Source organism: Stegastes partitus, unplaced genomic scaffold (assembly GCF_000690725.1).
Source record: "Stegastes partitus isolate 25-593 unplaced genomic scaffold, Stegastes_partitus-1.0.2 Scaffold483, whole genome shotgun sequence".
Classification (NCBI taxonomy): domain Eukaryota; kingdom Metazoa; phylum Chordata; class Actinopteri; family Pomacentridae; genus Stegastes; species Stegastes partitus.
The window spans coordinates 219,713-234,354 of record NW_007578214.1 but is presented as its reverse complement, the minus strand read 5'-3'; the positions used below and the strand labels follow the sequence as shown (position 1 = coordinate 234,354).

The 14,642-nt window shown below is 48.3% G+C and overlaps 1 protein-coding gene across 2 annotated transcripts in view; it reads right to left on the bottom strand.

Moving 5' to 3' along the window:
• Nucleotides 1-14,566, bottom strand: part of arhgap5 (Rho GTPase activating protein 5) — a 41,347-nt gene extending 26,781 nt beyond the window's left edge. The window contains exons 1-3 of one of the 2 annotated variants that reach the window (XM_008287029.1): nt 14,297-14,566; nt 4,429-8,336; nt 2,430-2,583 (exon numbers count right to left, since the gene is read on the bottom strand). In XM_008287029.1, the coding sequence (XP_008285251.1) occupies nt 2,430-2,583; nt 4,429-8,157 (3,883 nt within the window). In that variant the 5' untranslated portion in view covers nt 8,158-8,336; nt 14,297-14,566. The remainder of the gene's footprint in view (nt 1-2,429; nt 2,584-4,428; nt 8,337-14,296) is intronic. The other variant, XM_008287030.1, reaches the window with a different exon arrangement.
• Nucleotides 14,567-14,642: the final 76 nt, after the last annotated feature.

Below are 14,642 nucleotides of genomic sequence, written 5' to 3'. Positions count from 1 at the left end.
ACAGGAGGATCCACCCAGAACATCTGGACCCACAGGAGGATCCACCCAGAACATCTGAACCTACAGGAGGATCCACCCGGAACATCTGGACCTACAGAAGGATCTACCCAGAACATCTGGACGTACACAACAACGTCCAGAACATCTGGACCTACAGCAGAACATCTGGACCTACACACACACACAGATGAAGGTTCAGGCTGTCAGCAGCTCCATGAACGTTCAGCTGAACATCAAAACATATTCAAGAAGAATTTTAGGACAAGAACTGACAGCAGAACAAAAACAGCTCAAATGCTTCTTTCAAAACAGAACCAGCGGAACAGAAGCTTTGAAACAGAACCAGAGGAACAGAACCTTTAACACAGAACAAGAGGAACAAAACCTTTAAAACAGAACCAGAGAAGCAGAAGTGTTTGAACCAGAACCTTTAACACAGAACCTGTCTCTCGGTGAACGCTGCACATAGATGAAGGCAGTAAACAGGTTTTACACCAACATCTCCAACAAAGAAAAACAAGAAACAGTCTGATGTTCCAACAGCCAACGAACCGGGTCACAGGAACTCACGCTGACATTCTTTTGTCACATGATGTTGAAAACAAAGCTGTGGATGTGTACTGAAGCAAACAAACGTTTTACTACTACGTTGCTCCAAACAGAACTTTTGTTCAAGTAGAAGCTTTTCAGAAATGAATTCATGAGCTGCTGGTGCTGAACATGTGTCTGTCAGTCCTTCAGCGAGTTGTCTCAACTTTACTGTGGTTTTAAACGGAACATCGCAGAGAGTTGAGTTGAAATTACACACAGTAGAAAGCTGATGCAGCAGAATTACGTTCAACCACCCAGATACTGCTTCGAACTTCAACAGTTGGTCTGAACTAGTTCATGTGAACCTGCAGCTATGAATGAAATGACTTTAACGACGCTGTGGCCTTTCAGCACAGTGGGACAAACCACTGCCTTAGAGCAGAACCCTCTGAGCCTAACCCGTAGAGCAGAACCCTCTGAGCCTAACNTAGAGCAGAACCCTCTGAGCCTAACCCGTAGAGCAGAACCCTCTGAGCCTAACTCCTGTTAACCCAACAACAGCCACACTTCAGCTCATCACAGGTTTCAGAGACTCTGACTCAGTAAAGTAAGTCTGAGGTCAGTCAGCAGGAGACGTTTTAGTTCTTAGCGCTCAATCACAGCACTAAACATGGAAAAGAGAAGTGGACCGTGTGTAAATACATAATGCAGCAAACTAGTAAAATATTGAAGAGGTGTAAAATATTCATGTCAGTGGTCAGAAGGAGAAACGAACACTTTGGAAAGTCTCAGTGTGAACAGCTTTGATATCTGCCGGCGTTTGGACTTTAGATCTCAGTCTGTCAGAGAATCAACGCCTTTAAAATGTCCAGCACACAGTATAAATATCTCTCTGACGGATCCACTGAGGAATCTCTCTGAGTTTGGGAGTGGCTGTCTGACGACAGCTGGGCCGGAAGCCAGTGTACCCAGAATGCACTGCAGGAACATGTCCGAGCAGGCCGTCAGTCATTTCACGCTGTATTTATCCAGCCTGGCGCTGTGACAGAGTGATTCCATTTATAGCGCTTTCATCGAGACAATGAGGTCCAGCCCACAACACACAGAGCTCAAAGTTGTTCACGTTCACTAAAATCACTTTTTTCTGCAGAACTCATTGACAAATTCACCGAAAATAAAAGTTTGCATTTCAGTGCACGTGACCAATCAGACACGTTGAACCTTGACCTCATTGTGCTGATCCATTATCGCTGCTCTACTGTTTCTCATTTCCAGCACACTCACTGAGATCTCACTTCCTCAAACCCCAGCAACAGAAACTGTTGATTGTGTTCAGTATTTTCTTTTTGAATCAATTAGTTGTTTTGTCCAATTAGCAGCACAAACATGATCATATAAATTAAAGAAAGCAGCAAAATGTCACATTTCAGAGGCTGAACCCACCAGCTATGGCACTACTTTCTGCTTTTCTTCTTGCCATACGAACTTGAACCACAGGAAAGGTCTGTTAACTCCAATCACACACATTTCCACATGTTCTCTTCTTATTTCTCAGCAAAGGCATCCCTCATCAGACTTGTGAATCTTCCTGCCAGCTCTCTCTCATCATGTCTGACCATCTGATGGTGGAAGCAGACGCCACACGGCGCGCTGATGGAGCTCACTGAATTCACACTGACGCTCTGACTGGAGGCTGACGGCAACACACCAACAAAACAAGTTCACTTCGGAGACTCTGATTCAGGCACCGCCCCCTGCAGCATTAAGCCACACCCCCTTCACCACCGCAGCCCTCCTCGGGTCAACATTTAGGAAGATAAAACAACCCAGCTGCACCTGAACGCACCTGCCGGCGACACAAACAGAAAAACAAGAGAAACTGTAGAACAGCGACTCACCTGTGCGCTCGATGTAGTCGACACACTTCTCAATGAAGAGTGGGATGGGTCGGTCCGCAGTCACCAGGTTCTGCAGCGGAACGCCAAAGTAGTTACTCTCCCAGGTTCTCCGGGTTGGCGGGTACAGAGGCTTCGGGGGTTTGGAGGACTTCGGCTACCGGGACGAACAAGAAAATAAAAACCAGGGATGAGATGCGATGGTGGACAGAGAGAAGGAAACAAGGAGAGGGAAGGAAAATAGAAAAGGGGAAGAGAAGAAGAAATGAGGAAGGATGACAGCAGAGAAGGAAAAGGGGAAGCAAAAGTGAATTCAAAAGAGAATTTAGGGACAGGAGATATTCAGGATCCAGAGTAGGTAGAAGAGGTGAAGAGGAGACAGAAGAAGAAGAGGAGGAGGAGGAGGAGGAGGAGGAGGAGGAGGAAGAACATGTCAGCGGAGAGGAGGAGGTAATCAGGGAATAAACCAGACAGAACGTCAGTGGGATGAAGGCAACAACAGACAAACCGTTATTCACCACTGAAGTAACGAGCTGCTTTGATTTCCCAGAGTCCTCTACTCTTCAAAGTGTTGTCATGCCTACAGCGGTTCGAGCTGCTGTCTAATTGGCCGGGACGGCGACTAAACACCTTCCATTTTGTACCTTGTGCTTCTCTTTGACTCTCCTCTCTGATAATCAAAGACAGTTTGACGGTTCCAACAATGGCCTGCATTCATGCAGCGCCAGCGGCTGTTTCTCTACTGATTTGCACAACTATTATCTGATTGGTGCTCACATGCATGTGTTTGCTCAGAGTCCGACCGGCTGCAGGGAAGCCGCCGCGCTGTGGTGCTGGATGATTTAGCTGCAGCTCAACTAGCAGCGTGTTTTATATGATATACTACAGTGAAAAGCAGCTGAGGCTTGTTTTAACATTCAAACAGAAAATGCTGAGGACCCATCTTGAGCACTGGAGCAGCTTCATGAACGCAGATGTGGCTGTAAGTAGTTTGTTAGGAATCAGTGCTAATGTACGCTCTTACCTGCACTTCAGCACTGATACGCGTTTCTCAGCGGTGCTGCTGGGTTTATGCAGTGTTTGTCTTGACATTCAGATGCTGAATTCAGAACACTTTCATGCCAGATGAGTTTTAAGAGCTGCAGTCCGACTGACTGTTATCAGCCTTTCTACTGCTCCACTGTGAGGCTGTTAAACTATTTCAGGGGGCTGATTAATCAATTATCAATTAGTTTACTCTCACTATGAGTCTGGGGCCTACTAAAGCCAGGAATGTGCTCATATCGCCTCACTGTGATCCACAGTCTGAGCTTCATTCAGAAACCTGAAGCCGTTTCAGTCACAGAGAGATCAACAACATTTTGGCTCCTGTTATCCGTCACACCTGATTTCTACTGTTGCTCAATGAAGCACTTGAAGTTTGAACTTCAATCACTTCTTTTTGTTTAAAACCCCAAAATTTACATGCAGAAACTGAAAACAGAAAGCGCTGTCACATTTTCAACCCTCAGGCAGTCCTTTAACTAATCATGCAACGTGCAAATCAGTCTGAAAACGTAAAATATTCAATATCTTCTCACAAGCACTTCATTCTAAATGCCTCACATAAAGTGTTTGCTCGACCCAGAACCTGGAAACTAAAACATACCGGATGACTAAATGCAGCATGCTGTTTGTAGAGGCCGTAGAAAATCTGTCCAGTGTTGCTAACAACTGTGAACACTTGGAAACGTGTTGAGCATGTTGGTTGCAGGTTTTTTATATTTTTGTAAAATAAATATTTAAAGAAATGTCTCTTCTTCCTGAGTCCTACTGACAGAAGGCATTTCTGAGTTATCTCTCCTCCATGTTGCTCTGTTTACACTCGGGTGCAGGACTTCGTATTTCAGGGAAAAATGAGCCACAGTGAGGAAAAATAACTCAGATATCATTTGGGGTTCTGAGAGTTAAAGCAATATGACCTGACATTCATATTCTGGGTGTCATGATGGAGAGGACTCACCTTCTTCGGTTCCTTTGGCGTCTTGGGCGTCTTCTTCTTCTTCATCTTCTTGTCCTCCTGCTCGGGGTCGGAGGTGATCGCAGGATTATCGATGCCGCCCTTCCAGGGGTCGGCAGGAGACAGCAGCGGGTCTTCTTCGCTGCCCCGGTGGGCTCTTCCCTTTTTCTTTTTCTGCGTGGCGGGGCCGGACTCCTCGCCGTCGCTGTCAGAGTGGAATCGTCTTTGGTAGGCCTTGGTCTTACTGAACAGGATTTTAGAACGATGTTTGTACTTGGACGGCCGCCGTCCAGCCTGAGACTTGCGATCGAACCCGTTCTCCTCCTCGCCTCCTCCATGGAGGCTGTGCAGCCCACCAAAAGAGTTTCGTATTTTGACCAGGCGGCTGTGAGCGTCGTCAGGCACAGCGTAAATGTCGTCGTTGTGGAAGCCCCTGGACCGGAGCAGAGTGTCCACGGGGTCTGCATAGTTGTCTGACGCCTCCACGTCTTCGGAGTGCGTCATGCGAGGCATCCTGCGGTTGCTTCGCATGCCAGCCTCGATGGTTTTGAGCAGGTTGGGGTCCAGCTTTTTGACATTGGGTTTGGGGAGCACAGGTTTGGGCCGGACAGGTGGAGGCACTTTGTGGTTGCGTTCATGGTCTCCGACAGGCGTGCTGTGTACCGGATACTCATTGCCCTCTAGGTCGATGCGGTACTTGGCTCGCTCACTGGGTGTCGGCAGCAGTTGGACGTCATCGCCGATTGGACTGTAGGGTGGGGGGGCCTCATTGTCGTCATCGGACTCTGGGTAGTAGGTGTTGTAGGCGGGGGAATGGCTGTGCGGTGAGGTGGGGAAGACGTCTTCGCTGGCTCCAGTGGTGCACTCGCGTGACGAGCTATCAAACAAGAAGGAGCTCTCGATGCCCGGCTTCTTGTCCAGCACTTCGTTAAAGAACGGCGTGAACACCTCCGTCTGCCGATGATATTGTGACAGTGAGTACAGCGCCGTAAACTTGGCGGCAATCTCTGTAGCGATGTGCTCCCCCTCTGTCATCAACTCTTTGATGGCATCGTTCTCGAAGAAGTCCGCCTGGCTGTCAGTGATCGCCACCATCTGCACAGGGATAACGTCCTGGACTTCGGCCAGAAACGCCCGCAGCGTCGCCATGGAAGCCTTGCGTTTGGCCGAGTAGACCAGGATGTAGCCGTGTACCAGCTCGTCTTTGCGAACACCAATGGCAGAGTGGTATGAAAGGACCGTGACCTGAATCCTCCGCCGGCTGTCTCCAATGATCTTGTCCAGGATCAGCGTGTTGCTCTGACCCGGCTGCCCGGCGCTGCAGCAGTGAGAGTCCAGGAAAGGTGAGAGGATGAGGTCCACGCTGAAAGGATCCCAGCACATGGCACACATGACTATTCTGAGGTCCGTCTCCGACATGTCTTTGATGCAGGGCAGCGGCGCCAACACGTCAAAGCTGTGCTTCAGCCCCTCCAGCACCGCTCGCAGCCCCTGCTTAATCTGGAACTCTGTAAATTTGCGTGGAAAGGCCCCGGAGGGGATGTCGACAAAGGTGCACTGCAGCTTGTTTGCCAGCTGTTGGCCCTGGTGCCTCAGGATGGGGATGTTTTTGCAAACACTGTCTCTCTGATTGGCCAGGATGAGGATGAAAGGCAGCGGCTGGGCGAATCGCTCTCTCCGGCTCTGTGCGATCTCTGCTCTGATCCGGCCGATGCAGTCGCCGATGCAGTTGAGTGACTCTATGGAGTTGAACACACAAAAGCAGCCGTGAGGTTTGAAGGTGGTGACCCAGGTGTGGCTAAAGAGCAGCGTGGAGTTTACATCCACAGGAAGCAGCTCCAGTTCGTATATCTTTCCATCCAGAGTGTACTCGTCGTCTGTGGACTGAGCTCGGATCTCATTGGCCAGTTCCTGCGACAGACCCTCCTTCCCCAGCAGGCAGAGGTTGATCTTATCGATATTGGCACTGTTGTAGTAGAGATTGGAGCGTCCATGGTCAAGCTGCACCAGCCTGTTTGCTAAAACCTGCTCCACCTTCAGATCCACACAGTTCTGCCCACTTAGACAAGTTTCTTTAGTGGGGTGATAAACAAAGCCGATGTGTTTGAGCAGCAGCGACTCTCGGTCTGGTGCCAGTTTCTGCAGCGCTCTGTATCTGGGCTCCTCATTCAGAACGCTGTGGATCTCTGTCATCTTGTCACAGCTGGGAGTTGCATTCAGGTCCAAATCATAGAACAGTTCAGCGTGCTCGAAAAGCATTTCCTGAAAATCCTCTTTGGCCCTTTCAACTATTTCCTGCTGATGCCTGCAGTAAACATCTCTCCTATCTGATTCTGTAATGTACTTGTAGGCCTCGTCCTCCATCACAAAGCACATGACCTCCTCCCACGGCTGCCCTGGGCTGATAAAGTGAACCCTCTCCAGCGTCTTCTTGAACCTCTCCTTCATCTCCACCCTCCTCTTCTCCGACAGCAGGTGCTGGACATGGCTGTGGTAAATCCTCTCCCCATCAGGCGTGTCGAGGAGGTCGAAGGGTATCCTGCGGTCACTGTTATCGATGTGGTCTGTCTCGTCCCACGGCGTTTGTTCCAGCATCACGAACCAGTACTGGAAATCGGGCCGGTTCCGGATCACGCTCTGTGCCTCAGGCCAGGACAGATGTTCTACCTCGTCCAGGTTGTTGAGGAGGTTGTTGAGTGTTTTTGGCAGCGTGGTCAGGTACTCCTCCCTCCTCCTCCGGATGTGCTCCTGCTTCAATTGTGCAATGTGCTTTGTGAACATGTTCCGAGCCTTCCTGGAGCCCTCCATGGTGATGAACTCGTCGTAGTCCGGCTGGCCCTTCAGACTATTGATCACAGTTTTCCACGTAGTGTGATAATCTCTGACAGTATGTACCATCAGCTTCTCGAATCGATCTGTCACCGACGCGACGAGCTGCCGCTGGACTTTGTAGGCCTCCAGGTATGGCACAGTTTTTGGCTTCCCTCTCGTTTTGTCCAGCTGCTGGATGAGGGCGTTGAAGCAGAGCTCTATGTTGACGTTGGAGCGCGCTGACGTCTCGATCAACATCAGGTTCTTCTTGCTGGCGACGAAGGCCTGCAGGTCCCTCAGGTGCTGGTCCACGCACTCGTCGCATTTTGTGGCAGCGACGACAATGGGCTTCTTGGACTTAACGATCTGAGAGTACAGGCTGTTGACGAATTTCATTTGGTCATCAAACTTCCGATTGCAGCCTTTGCTGACATCGATGCAGAGCATGAAGCCATCGATGTTCAGCTTCCCATCGGGCATCTGCTTCTGGTCAAAGTCCTGCTCCAAGCCCAGCTGGTCCGTGCAGATGTACATCAGCTTCTCCGCCGACTGCAGCTTGGTGGCCGCCGCTCGCTTGGTGTACGGCTGCAGGTTGGTGCTCCGATGAGGGAGAAACGTCTGGTCGTCGATGAACTCCGTTTGTTCGATGACTTGGATCTTACAGTCCAATCCCTCGTCCCCTCGATGGGATACCTCCCCCCAGTACAGGAAGTGGTCATTGTTAACCACACGTCCACCAAAGTCTATTGTGCTGAGCACCGAGGTGTGCTCCGAGTAGTAGTTGTCGGCATCTGGACGCACATATCGGTTGCACAGGCAGGACTTGCCGACACCGCAGTTTCCTTTCTCCTTCTCCGTCCCCGAGAGGCCAACCACGCTGACGGCGAATGTCGGGGGTCGAGCATCCTTGTTCTTGGCCATTATATCCCCCCGCTCATCGCTAACTCGGTTACGCTCAAGAAAGAAGTCAGGATATCATTCCAGTTGTGGGTGTCAGTGGTGCAGAGGCTCTTCCACCCTCATGTTGCGGTGAATGCTGTGTTCTTCTATCCTGGACTCTCCACGCTGGGATAGATCAGCCGGCGTCTGTTATCACCTGCCTGCAAGAGATGGAATTCACAATTAGAGATGAAGGCAAAACAAACACATGGACAGTGGTTTGTTCTCACAGCATTCCTTATCGCGAATAATATAATCGTCTCTTTGTTTCACTGCACAGCCCCTCGGGACATACAGGACATGTTTGCATGACTTAATCAAACAAATCAGACATTACACAGAATTATCAACAAATTAGACAAAAGCACACATTATCACACTTGTGCAGGACTAAATAATCCCTCCTAAATGGTGAGAGTTTAACAAGGTTTTCCACTGGCCTTTCATGTGTCAGCAATAAAATATACTGGCTTTAAAACCAAACCCTCATTGCTAATAATGTAAAAATCCTGCAGGTTTTAAAGTAAAGAAGCAAACATTTGTTTTCCAAACTGCAATATCAAAATGGGAAGGCAAACACAAAAGTGTGACAGCGACATTTATATAAGAGAAGGGGAAGTAATTCAATCACGCTCGGCAATGTCACTTTTCCCCTCGCAGAGAAAAAGAAGTGCTTTCAACCAATTTGTGCCGAGGCAGGATAAAAATGGCTGCAACTCCAGCCCTTTGACAGCCACTGACCTAGAAATGATTTGCTTTGCTGTGAGAACGAAACAGAGAAAATAAATCAGTTCACAGATTTGTTATCATCATCAGCACAATCGAGAGCTGCATAATTAGGACTAAAACCTATAATCCTGATTACTGTGTCCGTCACTGACGTCATGTATTTTTCCTGGCATTCTGCTCATGATTATTAATCCTGAATATTTGCGTTATGAAATGTTTTTGCTGCTCGTCTATTCAGCAGTAACAAGCAGGTGAAATGAAATGTTCCAGCAGCAGAAGCTGGAAATGCCTGAATCTGACAGACCGTCAGTATTATCTCGGCCTCACGGTCGAACAGGCCTGAACCCGACCGTGACCCAACTACAGCCTGATGGCTGATTACTGCACAGAATTTACTCTTTGTTGTTTTTGCACAACGATGGCAATCAGCCAGCGAATCTGCCTGCGTGAGCTGAACTGTTCGCCGCAGAGCGACGGCATGCTGAGCCTGAGAAACTGCAGCAGAGCAGGAATCTGTCGACATGAACGTGGAGGTTTCCCCCAACGTTATTCAGGCCGAGTGAAGGAATCACTGAGCTGCTCAGATCCAACAACAATTAGGAGATATAGACTGGACCACGAGCCGAGAGAAGATAAAAAAAAAATAAATACAACATAAAAAAATAATAGGATAAGATTTACTTTTTGGATCTTGAGTGAAACTCTCCTGCTATATTGCTCAGAAGAAAATACAATACATGAGAAAAAATGCAGTGAATAACAGAATAGGATATAAGTGTGATGCACGACTAAAAAACTAAAATAATAGTTGTCTCTGCAGCCACACAAAGAAGGAATACAGTGAAGCCTCAAACTGGGCATATTTTGAATGAAGGCTGGTGCTACAGATGTCTGTGCAAAGGTATGAACTGGTTTCCCAAAATGGGTCCTGACACAAAATAAATGAGAATTTCACCTGAACAAAATCTAGTCCAAAATGACAATACTGAGAAAATAAATGCAGTGCTTAACAGAAGAGCAACAGGACATAAGTACAATACATTAATTATGATAAAAATGAAACAGAATAAAACTAGAAAAGCGTAGAGTAATGCTCCAATGATGATGAAATATTAATACATCGCACATTAGAATGAATATCAAATACTGAAACTAATACTGGATGTACTATTGAGAAGGTGATCTTGATATAAATGTTTGGCCTTCAGAGTTCAAAGATTCAGCTCAGATTATGTAAAAACGACACGCGTTTGACCGGAGATTACGCTGGAAGAAATGTGTTTAACCAGCTGCAGAGAAGTGTTTCCTCCTATCAGGATGTTGGATTATAACGTCAGAGGAACTGAGCAGCCGGTCTGTCAGGTTTATAAAACAACCAGCATCCACTACAATAGCTGCTGAGCAGAAAGGTGTGCCACACCTGACTGCACACCTGAGCTGACGGACAGGTGATCGTATCCTGGCACCGAAGGCCACCCGCACATATTCACCTCCTGAGGGCAAAACTGGTCTCATTCCTGCCAAATACACAATCATGCTTCTGTTGATTTATTAATTAACTGTTTATTTGAATGCTCGTCTGAAACTGCCTCTCAGGAACGAAGAGAACCAAAGAACACCTCAGTGGACTGAAGTCGATTAATGGTAGAAAACAGTCCGTTGATCAGTAGATGTTCTAACTGTGATTCTGCCTGCAGATGATCAGCCTGAACGAAGCACAAACCAACAGAACCAGCTGCTACCAGCAGCAGGTTAAATCACTGGAACCTGCTTTTTATCCTGAGACGCTGAGAACAGAGCAGCAGAGGACAATAAATCAGCTGCTGGTCCAGAACCAGAACTGTTGAGGAACAGAACCCAGAGCAGGTAGCTGCTGTTTCTAGATGATCCAGATGTTGGTTGTTGAGCTGCTGTTTGTTTACAGCAGGAGCTGCTTATCAGCACCAATATTTTTCGATTGTCGGTGTTATTTTTTGTTTATTATGATTTCCGATGACTTCCTCGTGTCTGCAGCGGCCTCCAGTCGGTCCCACCCACAGCGCTCCGACTGGCTACACTTCAGATGTAACAGCCAATCAGCACTGCAGGACAAACGTTCACGAGTTCTCTTTTAAATAAACAGAAAAAAACAAAAGTATGTCAACTAAGTTTTGTGTTGCACTTCCTGTGATTCTACATTTTAAAAGCAAGATTTTAATTTTTCTGCAAACGTATATGAGTGTCAAATATCCCGGAAGCTGCTCATGTAGAACTTTTGTCCTGATAAAAGAAACACCTGAAGAGAGCGGGTCCTCCGTCTGATCCACCAGAACCCCTCAGAATAAAGACCTTCTGCCTTCAGTCTGTTCAGAAATCGAGGTTTGATGATGTGAAACAGTGAAGTGAGCGTTCCTCTGAGCAGTGACACTGCAACCAGCAAACATCTGCAATATTTGCTTAGAATCTGTCCGACAGCATCACTCACACGACCCGAAGCCTATTAATGTCCGTGTGGATGAACCCGGAGAGGACTACAGCAGAACACTTCTCTGACTCCGGTCCAAACCACAGTGTTTGAGAAGATCAGTCGCCCAAATCCAAGCATCTGTTCTGCATTTTACTCGACCAGAATCAAAGTCTGTATTCACTCTGCTGTCAACACACAGGGTCCAACAGAAGCCATAGATGAATGTGAGCAGGTAGCAGCTGCACACACCTGGATGGAGCTGCGCTGCTTTTATTGCTGCCTGCAGCCAAACTGCAGCTAAAAGCAGCCTTGTGCATCATGATCAGTCCATTCAGAGCGAAGCTGCAGGGGGATTAAGGTATCACTTGGCAAGCTGGTTTTAGAGATGACTAAACGCTGTTAAGCCCTGAAACGCAGCGGAACAAGGATGGCAAACCTCGAAAAGCTGCTTGGGCTGCGGTTTTAGGTACAACTGAACGTGTTTTAATCTAAAAGTAGAGCTCCCACAGAGAGGAGGGTCCAATCTGAACCACTGATTCAGGACAGACAACGGCGGAAACAAATCAGAAAACTACCAACAGCCTCCTGATGGACTTCTCAGACGTCCACAGCGGAGCACGGACCTGGACTCTCAGGATTTCTGCCGTCCAGCCTTTCAGAGCGTTACGGGTCACTGACATCCATCAGCAGGGCTGTGATGCAGGTTCATGACAGGATTCACAGCTCTGATATAAAAACATCAAAACAAAACAGAAACTTCGAAAACTTTCCAAAAGTGTGTCCAAGATCACAGCACTGCTCTAAAAGAACCCGTGAGCAGAAGCCTTTAACACTCACCGTCCTACAGCTCTGGTTCTGGTTCTGATTCTGATTCTGATTCTGTGCAGCTCAGCGGTCAGATTCACCGTCTCACACTCTGGAGTTTATTTCAGACCAAGCTGGGAGCACCAATGGCCTCACACCAGCATTCAATATCTGCCGGAACATTTGCACAACGCCAATACCAATACGCATGAGTTCGCTGCCACAACGCAGACACAACGCTTCCCTGACATTTCCCCCGAACCTGGTAATTCTGATGGGTCAGACGGAAACATATGAGAAATGTTCTGCCTGAACACATTTCAAATATCTTCCACTGTTACACAAGAAATCCTGTGAATGTAAAACATCAAGCTGTGAACAGATTGACCAGGTCCAACGGGCACCACAACACCACAGCTGCTGTTCTTCAACCCAAATGGATCGACACCAATAACTGGTGCTTTTAACAATCTGTGTAACTCAACATGAGGGAGACTTTTACACTGAGGGTTCTGGAGGAAATCAACTCACTGAACACTGAAACACACCAGCAGGTTTCCAAAGCATGCTCCTTACCAAGGAGATCTCCATTAAACCACAAGAACAGAAACAATGACCAGATCTTCTGCTTCCAGACGGTCCTCTAACTAATCATGTGGTTCTGTTTGGACGATTCACCAAATCTGGGCCTAAACTGGTGATATTTCATCAAAAAATTGTACAAGGCTGGTTTCAAACATTCTCCAAAAATAAAGTGTTTGCAGCAGATCCAGTAGAACCAGAACCTTCCTCCTCCTGGTTCTGATCCTCCACCACTGACTCAGCTCTGACCAACAGGAAACATTCAGAGAGTTTCAGGTGAACTGCAGCCAGTATTTCCTCAGAGAGACTGAAGGAGAACCCATCCTACTGGATCAATGAATAGATGCAGCATGGATCAGAACCAGAGACCAGAGGAGTCAGTTGGTGGAGATACATTCAGCTGATGGTGGAACATCTTTCTACAGCTGATGGTGGAACATCTTTCTACATCTGATGGTGGAACATCTTTCTACAGCTGATGGTGGAACATCTTTCTACAGCTGAGGAGCTGAGCAGAGAGGAGAAGTCTGGAGACATGGCGGTAGTTCAGCATCTGCAGGACGAGCAGACGACATGATCTCCAGGTTTAACATCTGAGGAAACCTGTTGGACATGATGGTTCCCGGTTTTTACATTATTCATCGAGCAAATCATTGAAAAATCTGCTTGACTCTTCTTCTCTCTGGTCTCCATGGTTCTGAGTCCTGCTGACAGCAGACGTCTCTGAGTTCGCTCTCCTGCTTCATGTTCTGGTTCCTCAGAGCTGCAGGACTTCATGTTGCAGAGAAACATGAACCTCAGTGAAGGAACAGGCGGAAGCTGCCCTGAGTCCAGGGATGAAGGAGCTGCAGTGGGCTTCATGCAGCCAGCAGGACGAGCTGCTGCTGCTGAGCACTTCCATGTCAACGCGGTTAAAGAGACTCCAACGTTCCGTGAACTCTCCGCTAATGTCGGCTCGGTGACCCTCCATGCTAACGTTAGCAGGACCTTAAAATACAGCAACTTCCAAACAATTAAATTATCCATAAAGCTGGAGGTTCTGAGCTCCACGGCAGATCAGACGTAGTTCAGTGTTTACCTCTTGATATTTCACAGATTCATGCCTAATCCGACTAAAGCGGAGAAGAACTGACATTAAAGCATCAAACTAAAACGGTCCAACCCAGGAGACCAGTTCCTAACGTACCGACCTGCTAACTTAATGCGTCAGTGCTAACGGCTAACACCAGCAGCCTCCCACTGGCTCCCACTTTGTCCCGGGAGAGGACACGGATCCGGCCCGGCCTGGCCCGACTCGGCCTGGCTCGGCCCTGATACTCCGGGAAAACCCACCTTTCGGATCCAAGCTAACATTAGCCGAGCGCTGCTAGCTTAGCGTGCGGAGTGTGAGTTAGCTGCTGGCTAACGTTAGCCAGACGGGTTAAAAATCAGAGTTCGGGACAATTTACCGAACCGGGCTCACAGTCCCGCCCCGGTCCGCTCTGCCCCGGACCGGTGCGGGCAGCTCCGGGCCCACAGAGCAGTTAGCTAGCGGGCTAATGGAGACATTCCCGTACCCACCTAATAACATGGTCGCTCCCAGATCCACATACCACGGAGAGGAGGAGGCAAACAGCCACAAAACTCCGCTTTCAGTCCTCAATCTGCGGCCAGCGCGACCCGACCAGCCGCTCCGGAGCCCGCTTCAGGTGGAGCTGCGGTCCGCTGCGGTCCCAGGCGGCCCGGAGCCCGTTTTTCAGGTTATTTCGGTGTATTTCGGTGTTTCGGTGCCTCGGTGAGGAATGCGCTGAAAGCAGAGACCTGCCCGCGGAGGGAGGGAGCTCAGCAGCAGTAATGGCGACTCCCTCTGCTCAGAGCGGCTCGTCTGTCTGTCGCTCTGCCTGTCTGTCTGTCTGTCTGTCTGTCT